This window comes from Aythya marila, assembly GCF_965140915.1.
Source record: "Aythya marila genome assembly, chromosome: 3".
Lineage (NCBI taxonomy): Eukaryota > Metazoa > Chordata > Aves > Anseriformes > Anatidae > Aythya > Aythya marila.
In genome coordinates this window covers 117,505,478-117,522,254 of record NC_139044.1, presented here as the reverse complement: position 1 = coordinate 117,522,254, position 16,777 = coordinate 117,505,478, and the positions used below count along the sequence as shown (strand labels likewise).

The 16,777-nt window shown below is 41.6% G+C and overlaps 1 protein-coding gene across 15 annotated transcripts in view; it reads left to right on the top strand.

Moving 5' to 3' along the window:
* Positions 1 to 16,777, top strand: part of HMBOX1 (homeobox containing 1) — a 117,468-nt gene that overhangs the window by 77,885 nt on the left and 22,806 nt on the right. For all 15 annotated transcript variants that reach the window (XR_014317329.1, XR_014317330.1, XM_082758426.1 and 12 more), the window contains exon 7: positions 15,082 to 15,164. Coding sequence is in view for 13 of the 15 variants with exons in the window: in XM_082758426.1 (XP_082614552.1) it covers positions 15,082 to 15,164 (83 nt within the window). In the remaining 2 variants the exon portion in view is untranslated. The remainder of the gene's footprint in view (positions 1 to 15,081; positions 15,165 to 16,777) is intronic.

Below are 16,777 nucleotides of genomic sequence, written 5' to 3'. Positions count from 1 at the left end.
ATCCCAGCAGTTGTGCTGGCATCGTTGAAGATGTGTCCTAAGGTTTAGATCTCCTGGAAGGAGTCCTGTGGAAGGCCACAAAGATGATACGGGGCCTGGAGCATCTTCCCTGTGAGGAAAGGCTGAGAGACCTGGGGCTGGTCAGCCCGGAGAAGAGAAGACTGAGAGGGGATCTTAGCAATACTTACAAATAACTGAAGTGTGGGAGGCAGAGGGATTTGGCCAACCTCTTTTCAGTGTTTGTGGGGACAGGACAAGGGGCCATGGCCACAAAATGGAGCCCAGGCAGTTCCGCACCAACACGCGAAAGAACTTCAAGGTGAGGGTGCCAGAGCACTGGGACAGGCTGCCCAGGGAGGTTTTGGGGTCTCTGGGGATATTCAAGGCCCATCTGGACGCCTCCCTGGGCAGCAGGCTCTAGGAAACTGCTTTGGCAGGGGGTTGGACCCGATGGTCTCTGGAGGTCCCTTCCAACCCCAACAATTCCATGATTACCCTGGTGTCACTGCCAAACTTCTTGTCTGATTCAACCAGGCTGGAGTCTTGTTCCCTCTTCACAGTGGGCCCAAGCTGGCTATGAAAGTCATCTTTGTGCCCAAACCAGTCACTGCTGTGTTTCCATCAGCTGCATGGTCACTTGCAGGACATTTAGCCTCGCCTGTCCTCCTGAAGGAGCAACTTCTGCTGTGGTCCCAGCCCGGCGGCGCTGGGCTGGGCCAGCGGAGCCCTGTGCATGGTTCTGGTGCTGAGCTCTATCAGGGCTGACATGCCTTATTAGAAATTCTTCCGATTGTGAAAGCGCTATTACTGCTGCTCTCCCCAGCGCTGGGGCTTCCACAGCTTCCCCGGGGAAAATGAGAGCTCTATTAGCTCCTGAAATTCAGTTAGGAAATTTTCTTAGTTAATTTCATCCCATTACTCTTAGTTATGTCTTCTAGCAGAACCTTAATACCGGCCCCATAGGGGATCTAAGTTTCCTGTGCAAGGCTTTGGAGGAGATTTAAGTTTGGGATTCATTGTGTTTCTCCCTCTTCAGGCTGACAACAGAGCAGGAAGTAATGTCTTTCGGTCTCTTCCATTAGGCTCGTATATTGTTAAAACCAGACCATCAGTTTCTCATCAGTGTAACGACGTCCACCAGTTGGCTCGGAAATTCTGCTCCTTTTCCTCGGGTTTGTTGGAGCGAGCGAGGTGCCCCTCGGATGTCATTGAACCTTTCTCTGACTCCGTTCTCGACTGTAAAATACCTGGTGCCTGTTTGGGAGGCTGCACCAGAGCAAACAAAGGTACGAGCAAGAAGCTAAAAGCCTGTAACCTTCAGGCTACCAAGGAAGATTTGTGTTCGGCATTAAGAAAAACTTTCTGTCTTTAAGGATGATTGAGCACTAAGGTTATCCGCAGAAATTATGGAGTCTTTCTGAGGAGCATATTAGCTAAAAACCTGTCAGGATTGTTCTGATATACTTGATCTCAGCGGAGAGGGAAACGTCGAGTGACTTCTTTGCATTACTTTCCAGCTCCTTCTATTCTATTATAAGGTGTTTGTTAGTCAGCAAGTCGCAGTGGGAGGTTTAACTTCATTAAGTCCTTTGAGACCTAGGAAGGGAATTTTTTTTCGGATCTTTATTTTCTGTTCAAGCTCGTGAAGGGCTGTGAGATCTGTGAGCACAGGCACTTCTGCAAAGGCATTCAGCAAAGTTCGCTTTACAACTTAGGCACAAGCAAGATCGTTTTATTATCTGAAAGTTCAAGTGGTTCGACTCGGGGTCATCGCTGTATGTCTTCAGGAAATGCAAGAGCAGCCATTTTATGCTTACTACACAGCATTGTTCTTATTTTGCATTAGATGAAGCCACATTCCCTCTTAGACATGCATAATATGCAAGCTTCCTATTCTAATCAGCTGTAAGCAAATCCCAGTTGTTTGGCAGAGAGCACGCAGTAAAATGCAATAGTAGGATGTCTGCCCAAAGTGCTCACCAGCCGCTGGTCTCTTGAAGGATACAGCACCTAATGAGTTATTTTTCTTCTTCAGGGAGCTCAGGTGCTTTTTGTATCTTTGTTCTCTCTCTCCTTTTTTTTTTTAATAATAAAAAAGAGATCTGTGGGAGGGGCAACTCCTTGCAGCAGACTCCAGATATTTTTTTTTTTTTGCCAAGGTCAAAATAACTGAAAGCAACATTTGCAAAGCAAGCCTTGTCAGTCTGACCTGTAACTGCACTGTCTGATGCAATAAGCCCATATTTCAAGAATGGGAGCTCTTCTCTAGCCCAGATACTCTGCATTTCTGCAGGGCCAGTTGAGATATTCAGAGTTCTGTCTCCTGCTAATGAAGGTCAGGAGCAGGACCTCACCCTAAGCTATGTCATTGTCTTCTCATAGTATCACAGCAATTCACAAACAGCCGGGATCAGAAATCTCTATTAGTGCCCAGATGCTTTCAGTGAAGATGCAGAAAGGCATGGCCAGTGCTTACTACGCAGGCTGATGTCCTTTTTGCTGGCTCCAGTACCTCAGTTGTATCGGAGGATCTCTAAGAGCCCTTAACCAATTCTTGAATTCTTGTTTTTAAGAGCATCTACTGGAGCAACGCAGCTCATGGACCCCATACTTCACAGCGTACCCCTTGATGCTTACAGGTGCAACGTCCAGCTGCCTTTTTTGCCCTTGCATTGATTTCATGTGAGCATCCCAGCTTGTAGAGCTGTGTTCTGGCACCTGACTGCCACTTGGAGGCTTGGCAGTAACGCAGGTGATGATGATGATGGTGTTTGTCATCTTTTCTACCTATCCTCCATGGTCAGGAGCTAGCTCACACATGGCTTGCACGCATACAGCTGTGGACAAAACCTCTTATCTCTTACTCTAATTTTCTTAAAACCCTGCTGTGGGTATTTTTATTATTCACATAAATATGTAATTCCTTCTAAATGCTGTGAAGGTCTTCAGGGTACTTCATGAGAACTAATTAGTACCTGGTTCCATTTCGTATGCTAAAATATGTTTAAAAACTTGGAGGTCCCTTTTGCCTGAGCAGAAGAAGGAATCTGAACATTGCATTACATGGCATTTGTCTTCCCATGATCATTCATTTTGTATACTGCTATTAATGTAGTGATTATCTTTCTGAATTAACCAGTTCTTCTCTTACCTCTTCTTATACTGAAAGTTTTTCCTTGCCCCTAATAGCATGCATTATCATTATTACTCTTCTCTGGACCTTTTCTGTTTCTTCTGAGCAACCTGCTCCAGGCAGCCCTGCCTGAGCAGCAGGGTTGGACCAGGCAACCTCCAGAGGCCCCTTCTACCCTCAACCATTATGGGGTTCTGTGGTTCTGCATTTTTAATTTTTAGTGATGCAGGGCAGGAGAGAAGGGACTGGAGCAGTACTGATTACCATATTTCCAGAGGGAATATTCCAGCTTATACAGACAGCAGAATCTGATTCCTGTTGTTCTCCGACCTTCAGCCTACCAGCTGATTTTTGCTGATCAGTTTTGTATATTGATTGTAAGTATGTTTTCTTCGAGTAGTCCGCAATGATTTGTGTGTATTTTCCTTAATGGTTATAACTAATTTAGAACCAGTTGGTGTACATGAGTAGTTTGTTCTGTACTGTGTGCATTACTCTGCTTTTTGCAAAGACAGCTAATGAAGTTCAATTGTGGGTGTGTTTAGATATTTCTGAAATTTATGGCAACGATCTGCTTTATTTGTATCTAAAATAAATCTTTTACTTTCCAGAACATTAAATAATGCCACTTTTAATTACAATCTTTTTAGGTCATAACTTCTTTGAGCCAAGGACTGTATTTTGTTCGTATACAGAACGTACTAAAGTGGGCTGTCTACAGTCATGCTGAGACCTCTAGATGCTGCTTGCTCTATGTGCAGTGTAAAAGTACAAGTCCTGTGCTGTGGATCTCTCTCTGTGAGCTTTCTTCTATTGCAGCAATAGACTTCTTGGAGTTCTTCTTCCTGCGATTATCCTGTTTAAAGTACACAGGATCAAATAGTAACAAAAAGCTTGCTTTAATTACCTACACCGTTATTTTCTTACCTGTATCTTTGAATGTGCTCTGGTACGAGGATGTAACAGTTTTACTCTACTATTTCTGTGTCTGTACTGAAGGAGCTTGAGACAATGCTGGGGAGCGTACTCAGTTTTTGACAGCAAACTTCTGGGAAGTTTAGCAGATAGTGCAACAGCAAATGGCTCCCTTTGCAGTAACGAGCACAAGTGATCATAAAGCTGTGATCATTCCTTCTGGCTCTTTTTCAGCTTACCTAACCTCCTGAGAATGGACTAGACAAAACCTGGCAAGGAGGGTCATTGCAGGTCCAAGTTCAACTAAGACGAACAGTCATGGCTCACAGGGAGATTTACCTGACCCGTATGTAATATTATCCACAGAGTAAACCCACTTAAGTGAATCACAAAATTAAAATCTTGAGCATTCGGATGGAATTAGTGATCAGGTTGGCACCTTGTCACTTCGTGTTTTGATGCAGCCAGCTGTCAGCAAGGAGTGCCCATGAGCACTGTCCAACTCAGCTCGCTGCTGGATGTGCCCATTTCTGGTTTCCAAAAGGATGCAAACTCCTCGTGCTGACTCTCACTGCAGCTAGTCTCTGAACAGAGTCCAAACCTACCTCAGTGAAAGGAAATTCAGTGCCATCTAGTAACAGATGTGAGGTCTTTATACAAGTAATAAACAGAGTAATTACATGGAGAAGTGAGGGAGCAAAATTCCTAAGTAAAACTCTTTAAGTATGTTGCATCATGTATTTATGGGCTCTTGGTCAGACTGTGGAGCACTTTAAACAGACTAAAAAGAATGTGTTATCAGGGAACCATATGGGCTTTAACCACAAAAGTCACTACCACATCCTAGATTCTTTTTTATCCTTTTCTTTTTCTAGTCCAGGATTGCACAATTGACCTTTTTTTCTTTTTTGCTTGAGTTTCCTTCACAGCATGCATAAGTTTTAATCTGTTTTGAATACTGCACTGTTTGTGAGGAACTTTGTCAACAAAATAGAAAACGTGGAGCTGTTCCAAAAAGCTTTTTTAATACGATTTTCTTATAAACAAAGAAAAAAAAAAAGAAGAAGATAGGGTACATAAGAACAAAACATATAGAAAAGGTCATCTGATTTGTTAGTGATTATGTTCATGGGCTGGCGCTCTTTCAGTTTCTAAATACTCCTTGATATTCTCCTAATCACAGGAACATTGGACTGGGACTTCCTGTTTCATGTCCAGCTTCTCGTTTCACTCAACCTTTATTATATCCCTTTCAGAAACTGATTAAATTCTCTATCTTACAAGCAGATATTGCCAAGGGTACAAAAGCCTACTGGGAGACTGCTACCCAGCAGGCTTTTATTGTTTCAGCAGTTAAAAATCTACGTTTCTGAGATTGTCTGTGACCAGTATGTACCCATCCTTGTTGGATCAATATTATCATTTAACTAGAATAGATCCTGACCTCCAGCTCTTGTCTCCAGTGTTGACCCTCTTCATCCTTCATGTATTTATGGTAAACCATAACCTCATCTCAGCCTTGAGGTTTGCTCAGGTAAAACAAGCTGTATCTCTTGCAAGATAGAGATTCCATTCCTCTGCTATCCTGATTGCTCTGTGGTCTGATGAGTTTTAAATTCAGCTTCCTTGACTATGTGGCCAGGACTGTACATTTTCTCTTGTGCAACTATTTGGATGGATTTCTTTCTGTACTGGAAATAGCCAGCATGCTGATAGAAATATCCAGGTTTTGCTGTTTTGGTGGTTTTGTTGCACTGTCTTTCAGTCATCCTACAGTCACTTAAGAGGCAATGATCTTTCTATTCCAGCTGGTGATACTTTTGTGTACATCAGTAGCTGCTGTTGTTCCCAAACATGTACCTTATATAGTGGACTCTTAAATTTCTCTCTAGTTCTTGCCCTCAGGTTTGCATGTTTCTTTTTATGATACTCCAATTCTCTGCATTGACATGAGTTCTGACTTTGTCATCAGCAGAGTGCGTTACCTTGTTCAGACTTTGTGTCAAGATCTTTAAGTGTTTTAATTCTTAAGATACTCCTACGATGCTGCTTGAGAAATACCACTGATAACCTCCTTCCAAGCCATTATTTTCAATTTTCAGTCCACTTCTTAAGGCAACTAACTCATAATTATACCAATCTTTATTATTAATAATTTTCCATTCGTCCCTGTATCAAATGCTTTGCTGAAGTCCCCAAATGACAAAGAATAATTGATTTTTCTAGATATAGAGATGTCGTCAAGAACTCCTCGGTTGCTTTTAGAGTATTACTACCAGTGCTGTTTTAGTCATACCTCCTAAAGAGCAGATGAGGCTGTCCCCAGGGAGCTTGGCTTTTCTGAGCTGCAGTGGCAATGACATTTAGGAGGAAGTACATGGCAGAAATCACAGCTCATGATATAGAGTACAGATCCAGGAGTCAGGAGCTGTGGATTTATTTCATGGCTCTGCAGCTGCTTTCTTGTGTGTGTATCTCTTACCTTTGCTGTTCTCCCACTCTTAAATTCTTCTATTAATATCTGAAAATTAAATTAATTTCTCTGCTTTGTGTCTGTGCAACACTTAATGCAATAATAGTTCTGGTCCAGGTCTCGAAGGTACCAGCCATTAGGAAAAATACATGTGATGAGCCCAAAATCAGAAGCTTTGATCCTCAGCCTCTTGACTTTATGCCCTGGATATCCTGCAAGAATTGGCCTTACCTAAGGCTTTGGATTCTGTAGGGTCCTTTCATTAGTTTAATCAATTTTTATTTCCTGAAAATGCAGCAACAGTGATGGCTGGCTCGGCCCTCCAGAGCTAAGCTAAGCTGAGTCAGGTCAAGTACTGGAAATTGTAAAGAAAAACTTGTGGACCTTTGAGGGGAAAAGGCTAGTGATTTAGCAGCACACAGGAAGCTGTCAGCTCATCCTAAGCTTTATCACAAATGTCATGGGTGGTGTTTTTCCTCTCCTGGAGGCTTGGGACAAAGTGTGACTTAAAAGCTCTACAGCTAGGAGGAGTAGAAAATGCTGAAAAATGTGACCACACCGAGACTTAACTGGTAACAACCTGGGGGACCTTGCTGCTCACACTTGGCGTTCTGTATATGTTTTTTTGTGTGATCCAGTGCTGAACTTAACATTAGAGCACAATTTTGAGGCAAGTATAGACTATACTTTTAGAAATACCTTACTTCAGATGAGCAGAAAACTCAGATTCTGACTCCTAAGTATTTCCTGAAAGAGAACAGAATGAAATTTTGGGTTGAACAGTGTAAAATTCAATTAATACGTTTTGTATTTATTTATATTGCCAGATAAACCCCTGGAATCCTCTGTTGTCCTGCAAACCTTATTTCTAATAACCACAGTTTTGATTATGGTATATCCCCCTGGAAAGCTGGGCTTACCAAGCAGCAAACACATGCCCTACGAGTGGGTAGGCTCTTGCTGTAGTGCCAGGGATGATTTCTGTAGGGTCTCATCACTTCTTAGAGATGTTTCATCCATGGACTGACCCTGCTTTGTGAGCACTGGCTAATCCAGAGGATGTCACTTCAATAACTCTTCCCCTGTACAAAGTTCAAAATTGTAGATGAGATATTTGTTCCTCAGATGTCTTCACAAAGGTCCGGTTTATCATGGGGTTAAGCCCAAAGGATTTAATGCACATAAATAGCCTTGTAGTGTGTAGGTCTCAATTTAAAAAATATAAGTAAATAAAGCAGAACAAGACTCACACATTATTCATGCTTAGATGCCTTGCTAGAAGAGCTTTGAAGGTGCCGTGTGCTCACACCAACTGGTTGTGGAAATATTACAGAATAATTCTCACTTGATCATGTCTTGATGTGATAGTTGTTGGCTTTTAAAAAAAAATCTGTCATTTTTTCCCTCTTATTTTGTGAATAATTCAGCCAGCTGTGTTAGTTTTAGGAGTCTGGGACACCATTAAGTTTAAGGATAGTTGTACAAATTTAGCCATTGCGTGTCGGTGCCTTCAAGGTGCCTTCAGCAGAACGTACCTACGTGTTTGTTTCAAATTGCTGAAAAGTCCAAATCTCTTCTGCTCGGAAGACAGCTGTTGTGTAATTTCAAAAAATATTCTTATCACCAAATCCAATTACAAGGAAGAGTAAATCGCCACCTCTGATGTCTTAACTATTCTTATTTTAATTGTTAATTATCTCGACGGTAGGGTGCTATAGATTAGGAGGCATAGATTATCTCTTGAAAGTATGAGGCTTTCAGAGCTATTATCAATTAATTCTGGTTTTCAACAATTTGGGGGATAATTTTAATAGCTTGATAGGATTGTGTTGGTGCTTGAGAGTGCTGTCAAAATATCAAGAAAATGACGTTTAAAAAATTAGAAACTTGTTGATATTGGAGTAGCTTTGAAGGTCAGAGTTTTACACACTCCAGTGCAAGGTGTATTGCCGATGTTTTAATTTATGTTGTAGAGATTGCTCCTGCTCAGAAGAATCAGTAAAGTGACTTTCTGAGTTTAGCCACGGATTTGTACAACCAGGCTAAAGAATCGACCCTTGTGTGTGAGTTTTTTAAATGTGCACTGACATGATTATGCAATCTCTGTACAGAGACAGACGTGCAAAACAACAATTACAATTTACGTATGTCTGGTGCTGTAAGTAATCAAGTCCTGTTGAGATCTCTCCTCCTGATTTGCACTTTTCATGAAAAGAAGGATGAGAATGAAACTTCTGTTATAAGGAGAGAGTTCAGGACTGTTCTCATGAAGAGTTCAGCAGTCCACTGGGGTTGAAAGCTGAAGCTAGGAATGAGATGCAGATTTTTGAAGAGTGAGTATTCCTAGAATTTGGTTCCAAAGCATTTTTTTAAGTTATGGTAGTTCTCCATTGGACAAAATGCAAGATTTTTACACTGGGGCCGAATATCTCTGAAGGTCAAACAGAAGAGCTGGGTTTACGTGTCAGATTAGTGATTAGTGTCAGAATCGCTGAGGAGCCTTGGGTCAGTGCTGTAGAAGAGGTCAGGCTGGAGTCCCACAGTGGTTTCTTGTCCTTAAAATTCAAGGACAAGCTCCTAGCTAAATGATAGTCATATATGGAAAACAGTAAGGAGCTGCAACAGTTGTGTTTGTCAGTATTTTGGGGGATTTTGGGATATATATATTTTTTAACTTCTCTTTTGCCTGGTTGGAAGATCCAGTTGAGCCGAAGGATTGCGTAGACTCAAGTTCATCTGCTCACATCCCCAAAGCAGTTCTCATCCTTGGCTGATCTCAAGTGCAAAAGTGGCTCACCAGATGTTCCCCATAGCAACTCCACTGCTGCTCACATTTTGTGGTTCTGGAGGAAGGAGAAGGTAGTAACTTTGGAGTAATTCTCCGTTCTGCCAGAGTTTATCAGTGACGATAATATCTTTGAGCTTTCATTTTGCTGTCTGTGTTGTGGGGTGCACTGGTTGGTTGACACACATCCCGTTATTGTAGGATCTGCAGAAATAGCAGTAGATAAAACGGATAGTGTCATCTGTTGACCCCAATGAAAATAGCATTGGTGATATTCTTGGCCAGTATTTACCGAGAAATAAACTAGTAATTACAATTTCCAATGAGATTATGCTTTGAATGTCACTTCCCTGACAGTCTGCTTCATGCCATGTGGAGATAAGATCTCGGGCACAGTTGACAGACCAACTTCAGGAATATTTCCAGTGATTTGACAGCCTGAATGATAGTTCTGTTAAAAGCCACGAAGACTGAAGCGGTGACCTCTTGCTCCTGCGTGATACCAGGTTGATAAATATCCTAATGAGAGATAAAATAGGTAACTATATTCGAGTGTTTTGTGTAACTTGTCAGTGGAAAGCAGAGGGGTGGTTTGAAGGGAAACTAGATAGGGAGCTGAAATTACAGGCAGTCTTATCGAAGACAAAAGAGCAGCTTGCACTCTCGTGTATTTTGAGACTCTGGAGGGTTTGGCAATGAGCTCTGTCCCTGGTGGCAGGAAGATCTTCTTCTCATCAGCAGGGGTCAGATGGGACCTGGGGAATATGGGCATTTATTTATTTATATTTTTTCCCCTATAAATCTCTGGGCCAGTCCACAAGCTCATCGCTCAGGCTTTGCTTTTAGCATCAGTTTAAGAGGATATATGTGAAGTGTCACTGAAGGAGCCGGCTCCAGCTGTGTGTTTCTGCCATCTCCTGCCTACATCCCTCGGCTGTGCAAATTCTGCTCTTGGCATGGGTGGAAAGCTGGACCGGAGGAGCAGTTGGGCAGAAAACCTTTTTGCAAAAAGGGAGCGTAGGAGTAGATAGGACCTTCCCTTTCAGCCTCCACTTAAATCACTGTGCTGTGCCTTAAACTAAGCCTTTCCTCAGCCCCGGGGTCTGCTGAGCTGGGTTTTTATCTGCTGATATCCAACATGCAGCCCCACGAAAACACCCTGAATCCGGCCATCCCTCGGCTGCTCTGCAGCTTGGCTTGTTTCAGACACGTCCCTGGCAGCTGCAAAGCTGATAGGGAACAGCAAAACTTCCACCGTGGATTATCAGGAACACTACTGAAGCATTGCTTAATGCATCTGATATCTCAGCCTGGATAACAGAAGCCGTAGAGCCCAGCAAAGAAGATTGGCAACTGTTGCAGGAATTCAGATAGGGGCACCTTGGTAAAGAGGGGAGGAATTGCGTTAACTTCCATTACAGAGCCCGGGGCTGAGATGGATTCTCTCTCTGTCATTGTCCTAAGCACATTATCCCTGAAAGAAAGAGGGTTTCTCTGAATCTGCAATTTTTCTAGGCTTCAGTGTTATTGAAATGAAACTGCTTCAAGGATATCTACATTCTTTACCATCATATGGATTCTCATCTCATGTAAATTATTTGGCCACTTTTCATTTTAATCCTCCACTGTCATTTTCTACAAAAGAGATCATTTGGTTTCTTCATTGAAGGCATTCAGTTGACAGCTGCCCTTTGTCTAGAAAGCAGGATGCCTTTGTAGGATTTACTTGTGCCTGCTATTTTTCTTTTTTTTTTCCCCTTTGAAGTTCATACGGCTTCATATTTTTCATCTGTAGTTTTCAGGAACTTTCAGGTTTGTGAACAGGCTGTGGTTTGTAGCTGTGCAGAGAAATTCAGACGTCCTGAGTTCTTTCCCTGTCTCCTGCAGGAGTGCATCTGACGATTAGAAAAAGAACTGGAGGCAGATTAATTCACTTGCTGTTTGCAAGAGGAACTGGAGTAAAAAAAAAATCACAACGTGTTCACGACTTCTACATGAGCAAACCAAAATAGTGAATGATAAAGTCTTTTTTTTTTGTTGTTGTATTGGTTTCTGTCTTGAAAACCCAGCTATTCTTAGCTACTTCCCAGAAACATTGGGAAGACTTTAAATGTTGTGGTTTGTGTCATGGCATGTCACCTACAGATCCTATTAAGATCTCAAAATAAATGAAGGGAGAGAAACGTGATGTGGTAGTAGACTGTGTAAATGGAGGCCAAGGATGAAAATCAGCTCTTAGAGTTGCAGTCGTGTAATGTTTTCAGGTACTTGTAGCTATGAGACCTTTTCCTTCAAGATTCCTGAGTGCAAACTCTTCTCTGATAAAAACAGCTGAGAATCAACGTCAAAGGTTAAAAGCAAAATATGGTGATAGGGAAGATGTTTTTCAGGAGAAATCCAGGGGCAGGTACTTTTTGTACCTTTTGTGACCTTTTTCTTTGTACTTGTGACCTTTTTCTTTGTACTTGTCCAACCCTCAACCTAAGTTGAGGGCTGGACAAGATCATAGGCAGCTTCAGTGCATGGGGACAGGAGGAGACGTCATGAGCATGGACGAGGAATAAGCTAGTTGGTGGAAGGAGAGGAAGGTACTAAGATTACTGTGCCAGCTACAGAAACCGAATTTACCTATTCAGGTCCTTTCCAGACCCCCTCTGATACCTCCTTAGCTTTCTGGTCTTTGTGAAAGAGTCTCGTTTACCTAGGGGAGCTGCCTGGAAACTTGTCAAATTTTGAGTATTATTTCATAAAGCATGGTATGAGGAGGAAAACGATTCCAGATTTTCAAGCAGGGATCAACTTCCTTGTAGAAGCCATCAGATATTTACATTAAAAGACGTTTAAAGAAAATGCTTAAGAAGACTGGATCGAAATATATTTTTCCAACAAAATGAAAACACTTTTAGTTTATTTTGTCTTCGTGTGTGTATATACGAATTACTGTTTCAATGGAGAGTTTTTCTTAATCGTAAAAATGGTCAGAATACACAAGGAAAACTGCCTCATTTCCCTTAAGAGATGTCTCATTCATTGTCCAGTTCTGAAAGTTAAGAAGAGATTTCATGTTATCTCAGAGAATTGCAATCCTGCCCTAAGCTTTGTTATTAATAATAAATGTGACCTTTTTCTTGTTTGTGCCAGCCAAAGTGTATGGCACTCAGTGGCTTGCTAAAAGCCTAGTGTTTAACTACACGCCAAGAGAAAGGTCACCCGTGGCTCTTGTATTGTCTTGTCTTGATTAATTGGTGCCTGTTTCTTGCATCAACATAAGGATAGGCAGCTCAGATGTACACCGTTTCTTGGATTTTGCATCTTCTGTCATTTCTTAGTGAAGTTGGGCGTTGTCTAACATCTCTGTGACCACAGGCCATCTAAATCCATAACGGCACGTGATACCAGAGTTTCACCCTTTAGTTTTAGTAATTCATCGTATAGATCCATCAGTTTGTCTAACTTTATGGCGTTTTGTTGCATGGTGTTTGTTCTCAACTTCTCACAAGTATCCATAAACAAAGGATATTCCCATAAAATACCTAAATTTGCTGAGTTAATTTTTGTACGCATAGTGATGACTTGTAGTCCTGACCACAACTCCAGTGCACATGATACAGTCATATAAATAATAGTCCTGACTTTCCTTTATTTCATGGCACTCAGAAGAGGAAATGGTTCTTGGCTGTGGGCAGAGGAGGGAGTTCTCTGTTTTGTAGGTGGGATGCTGAGACACAGTCATGAGACAATTGCACTAACGACAAGAAAAAGCATTTTCTAGGCTGTTTTCCAACTTTCCCTTCTCCAAAAATGCTTTCTGCAGAGCATCACACCTTTCAGCAGGAATTTGCAAGTTTATGTGGGCACATATATCACTATAAAGGATATAATAATAGAAAGGATAATACCTGAAAGAAGAAAGAATATACTTTTAAAAATGCCATGCCCAGGGACTTGGGGGTATTGCTGGGTGAGAAGAAAGTCTCTGGTTCAGGGAATGTTCCTGCTGGTGGCAGTGCCAGAGATAAAAGTGCTCTGTACTCAAAGCTTCCAGTTACCTAAGTGTAACCAGGTGTTTTCTTCACATCTAATGGCAAAATCTCAGCTCTTTTTCCAAGGAGGTTCAAGCCTAGTGGGAATTACAGTTCTGGGCAGTCTCTCAGGATCTGCTTCATAAAAGCAACTCTGTGAGGTCCGGGGAAGACGTAGATGTTTATGTGTAAATATGTTTGCCTCCAATGCCCAAATTGGTAGTATAGATGTCGCCTGCCCTTCATTTGGTGAAAATGGAGCTGTTTCTGTGGTTTTATTTGCTCTCCAAGCTGCCAAATCAACTGAATCAAGTACATTAACAGTGCAACTAGCTGGGCTAACGTGTGATTTCTCTTAGTCAATGAAGAGCAACTTGCAAATAGCACGGCATCTGTGGGCATAGCTGTAGCCGAAAATAATGCCGGGAACAAGAGGATGAAGTAGCAGTACATAGATTTCAAACCTAATGTCCGAAATTTGTATTTCCAGTGGATTGTTCTAAGCTGGAAGTGAAAGAGTGGGATCTGCTTTAGCACCACTTGTTCAAAAGAAGGTTGGAAAGAGCCAATTGCTCCACAGAGAGCAGCTGTACTGGGGCAGATCCACCAGAGGAGAAATATGACCATGGGAAATAATAAATGCCTTATAATGCCTAACTCTCCTACTATAGCAAATGGTCTAAAATTAAAAGAAAACCATAGAATCATTTAGGTTGGGAAAGACCTTCAAGATCATAAATTCCAACCATCCAGCTAATATTACAAGAGCAGCTGTCCAACATCTGCACCTGCTGCTGATCAAAGTCGATCAAAGAATTATCAGGATTATGTATTATGGACAATCTACAGAAAAATGGAGTAGTTCCTGCCTGTGGCTTGCTTATCAGAGTCTATTGAAGTAAACAGGACTCTGTTTGGTGTTTTTAATGCGGATCTGATAAGATCTGTAGAATGTAAATCAGTTCATTAAAATTTTTAAAGCACTTACCCTGGTTTTTCTTTTACTTCATTTAACTTTTATAGGATGTTTACTGCATATAAAGTACAATGAAATTACAATTATTCAGAAAATTACTGTTACAATATGCTATACTCAGAATATGTTGTTTTTGGGGCAGATCTAATTTTTTTTCATTGTGATTTAAAAAAAAATCTGACTAGAAATCTTACCGTATTACTGTGTAGTTTTGTCCATACAGTATTAATAACATCTGTCTAAATCCACAATATTTCTGAGTGTTTGTGTATAATATATATTGGTATATATGTATATGTGTGCGTATATTAACCCAGTGATCAAAGTAAACATTGAACGGCTGTCATTTGTAGGACACTGCCTGAGCTTGGGGTGAGAAATTAAAAAAAAAAAAAGTAAATGGTAATTAAAAAGGCAGAGGCATGGCCTATGAAGTCTTGTAACACGTTGCTTTGCTTGACAGTCATAACTCCGATGTTCGTAGCGTTGCCTCCTTTGTTGTATCTCCTGCTACGATATTCCGAATGCTGAGGTGATGCTGCAAATGCTGAGATAACATTCAATTATCTGAGGCGTTTGGGAAGTTTCCAAAGAGTGGGTACGAGTGCATGCTGATACTACCATATGCATATAAAGGTTGACATAAAATTTACCACGTCTGTATTATCTCGGTAAGAGTGATGCATAAACTAGCGGTTGACACCTTCTAGCGAAGCTGCTTGGAGCATTCGTGCTCTGATTTCTGAAAAAAAACTTTTTTCTTCCCCCTCCTTGCAGTTACTTCAATGAGAATCAATATCCTGACGAGGCAAAGAGAGAAGAAATTGCAAACGCCTGTAATGCAGTTATACAAAAGCCAGGTGAGGAGCTGATCATGATGTCTTTTCCAAAGGCAACTGCAATTAGATTTCACCATCTCCTGCTAAATTCAGCAAATCTCATTTTATGGCTATTACTAACAATTTAGGGTTCTCAACTAGTTGTAGGTTTCTTCTCGAGCATTCTGTGGCTTGCGTAGCTGCCACACTTGGATGAACATGAAAGTCAATGCAATTTTCAGCCCTAAATGCCTGTGTCTGCAACTTAAATTCCCACCAGTTGAGATATGAAATACAAGTTGTGCCTCTGAACATTTCATTTATACAGCATTGCTACGAAAATAAACATGTTCTGAAAGGCTTTCATCCTTTAAGGTCAGTTATTTCTAAGTACTTCTACAAGCACTTAGCAGTGATCTGAGAATTTCATTGCACTTCACAAAAGTGGGTTTTACTGGCTCTGTTTTACAGATGGGAAATCTTAGGTTCACAGACTGAGGCTTGGTGGAGATCATGCAGCAGGTCCTCGGAGGGCTAAAGAACACAGCTTTCCTATCTTTCGGTGTTCTTCATAATTTCTAGACAGGGCTCTCATGTTAGAATCGGTGTGTTAATGGAGGACCCTGTATTTGGGTCAATAAGTTGCATTTTCCCCATTCCTTGAGAAGTCATACTTGGGAGAGGAGCAGCAATGTTCAGTGAGCCCACGCTCAGGACACACCTGCCCTTGCTTAGTTTTACCAAAGATTTGCATAGTTTTCAGAACAGCTTTGGATGTATTTAGATTTTATACAACCAGAATCAAAATTAATGCAAAACAAAGCTAGGTATGACTCCTGAACACCGAGGCAGCCACAGAATAGCACAGAATTGTAGAGCAATTTAGGCTGAAAGTGATCATCTGGTCATTCAGGAGCATCTTAGAACAGGTTGCTCAGCGGGTCTGCCTAGTTCAGTTTTGAATAGCTCCAAAACCAGAGTTTTTCCCACCTCTCTGGAACCCTGCTCCAACGCTGAGAGCTCTCATGGCAAAGCGCATTGTCCTAATAGCTAGCCAGAATTTCCCTTGTTGCAACTTTTGTGTTTCTTCTCTTTTCATGGTGGAAGCAGAAGGATCTAGTGGTTAGAGGACCAAAGAGTTCAGGTTTTTAGTGCTGGCCGTGCCACTGGTGGGTTTAACAACTTTAAAGCTGCTTAAAAGGTGTGTCTCAGGATGGGTAAAATACTGAGTGGTATCGATTTCCAGAATTTTTTCTTTCACTCGTTTCATCTCTCCTTATTGAAGTTTGCAGATGCCGATTGCTGCAATTAGATGGCTTTCATAGACTGAATAAATAAACTTTGAGAAAGTCTGAAGCATGTGGTGGGGGCCTCATCCCTGTGCAGGCTGAAGGGGACTGAAGATCTTATCCTGAACACCTTAAATAGGGTTAGGGCCAGTTTCCATCATGTCCCTGCAATGCTGGATCCCTCCTGTCTTCCATTTTGATGCTGATGATCGAGAAAAGGGAGTGTTTGCTGGGCAGCGGTGCTGGGTGGGATTGCTGCTGGTTTAACACTCGAGTGATCTGGTTTCCAGCATCCCCCAGCCTCTTCTCCCAAAAGATAGAAGGCGTCCTGGCAGAATCGAGAGGCTGCGATTAGCGCTGTGGGAG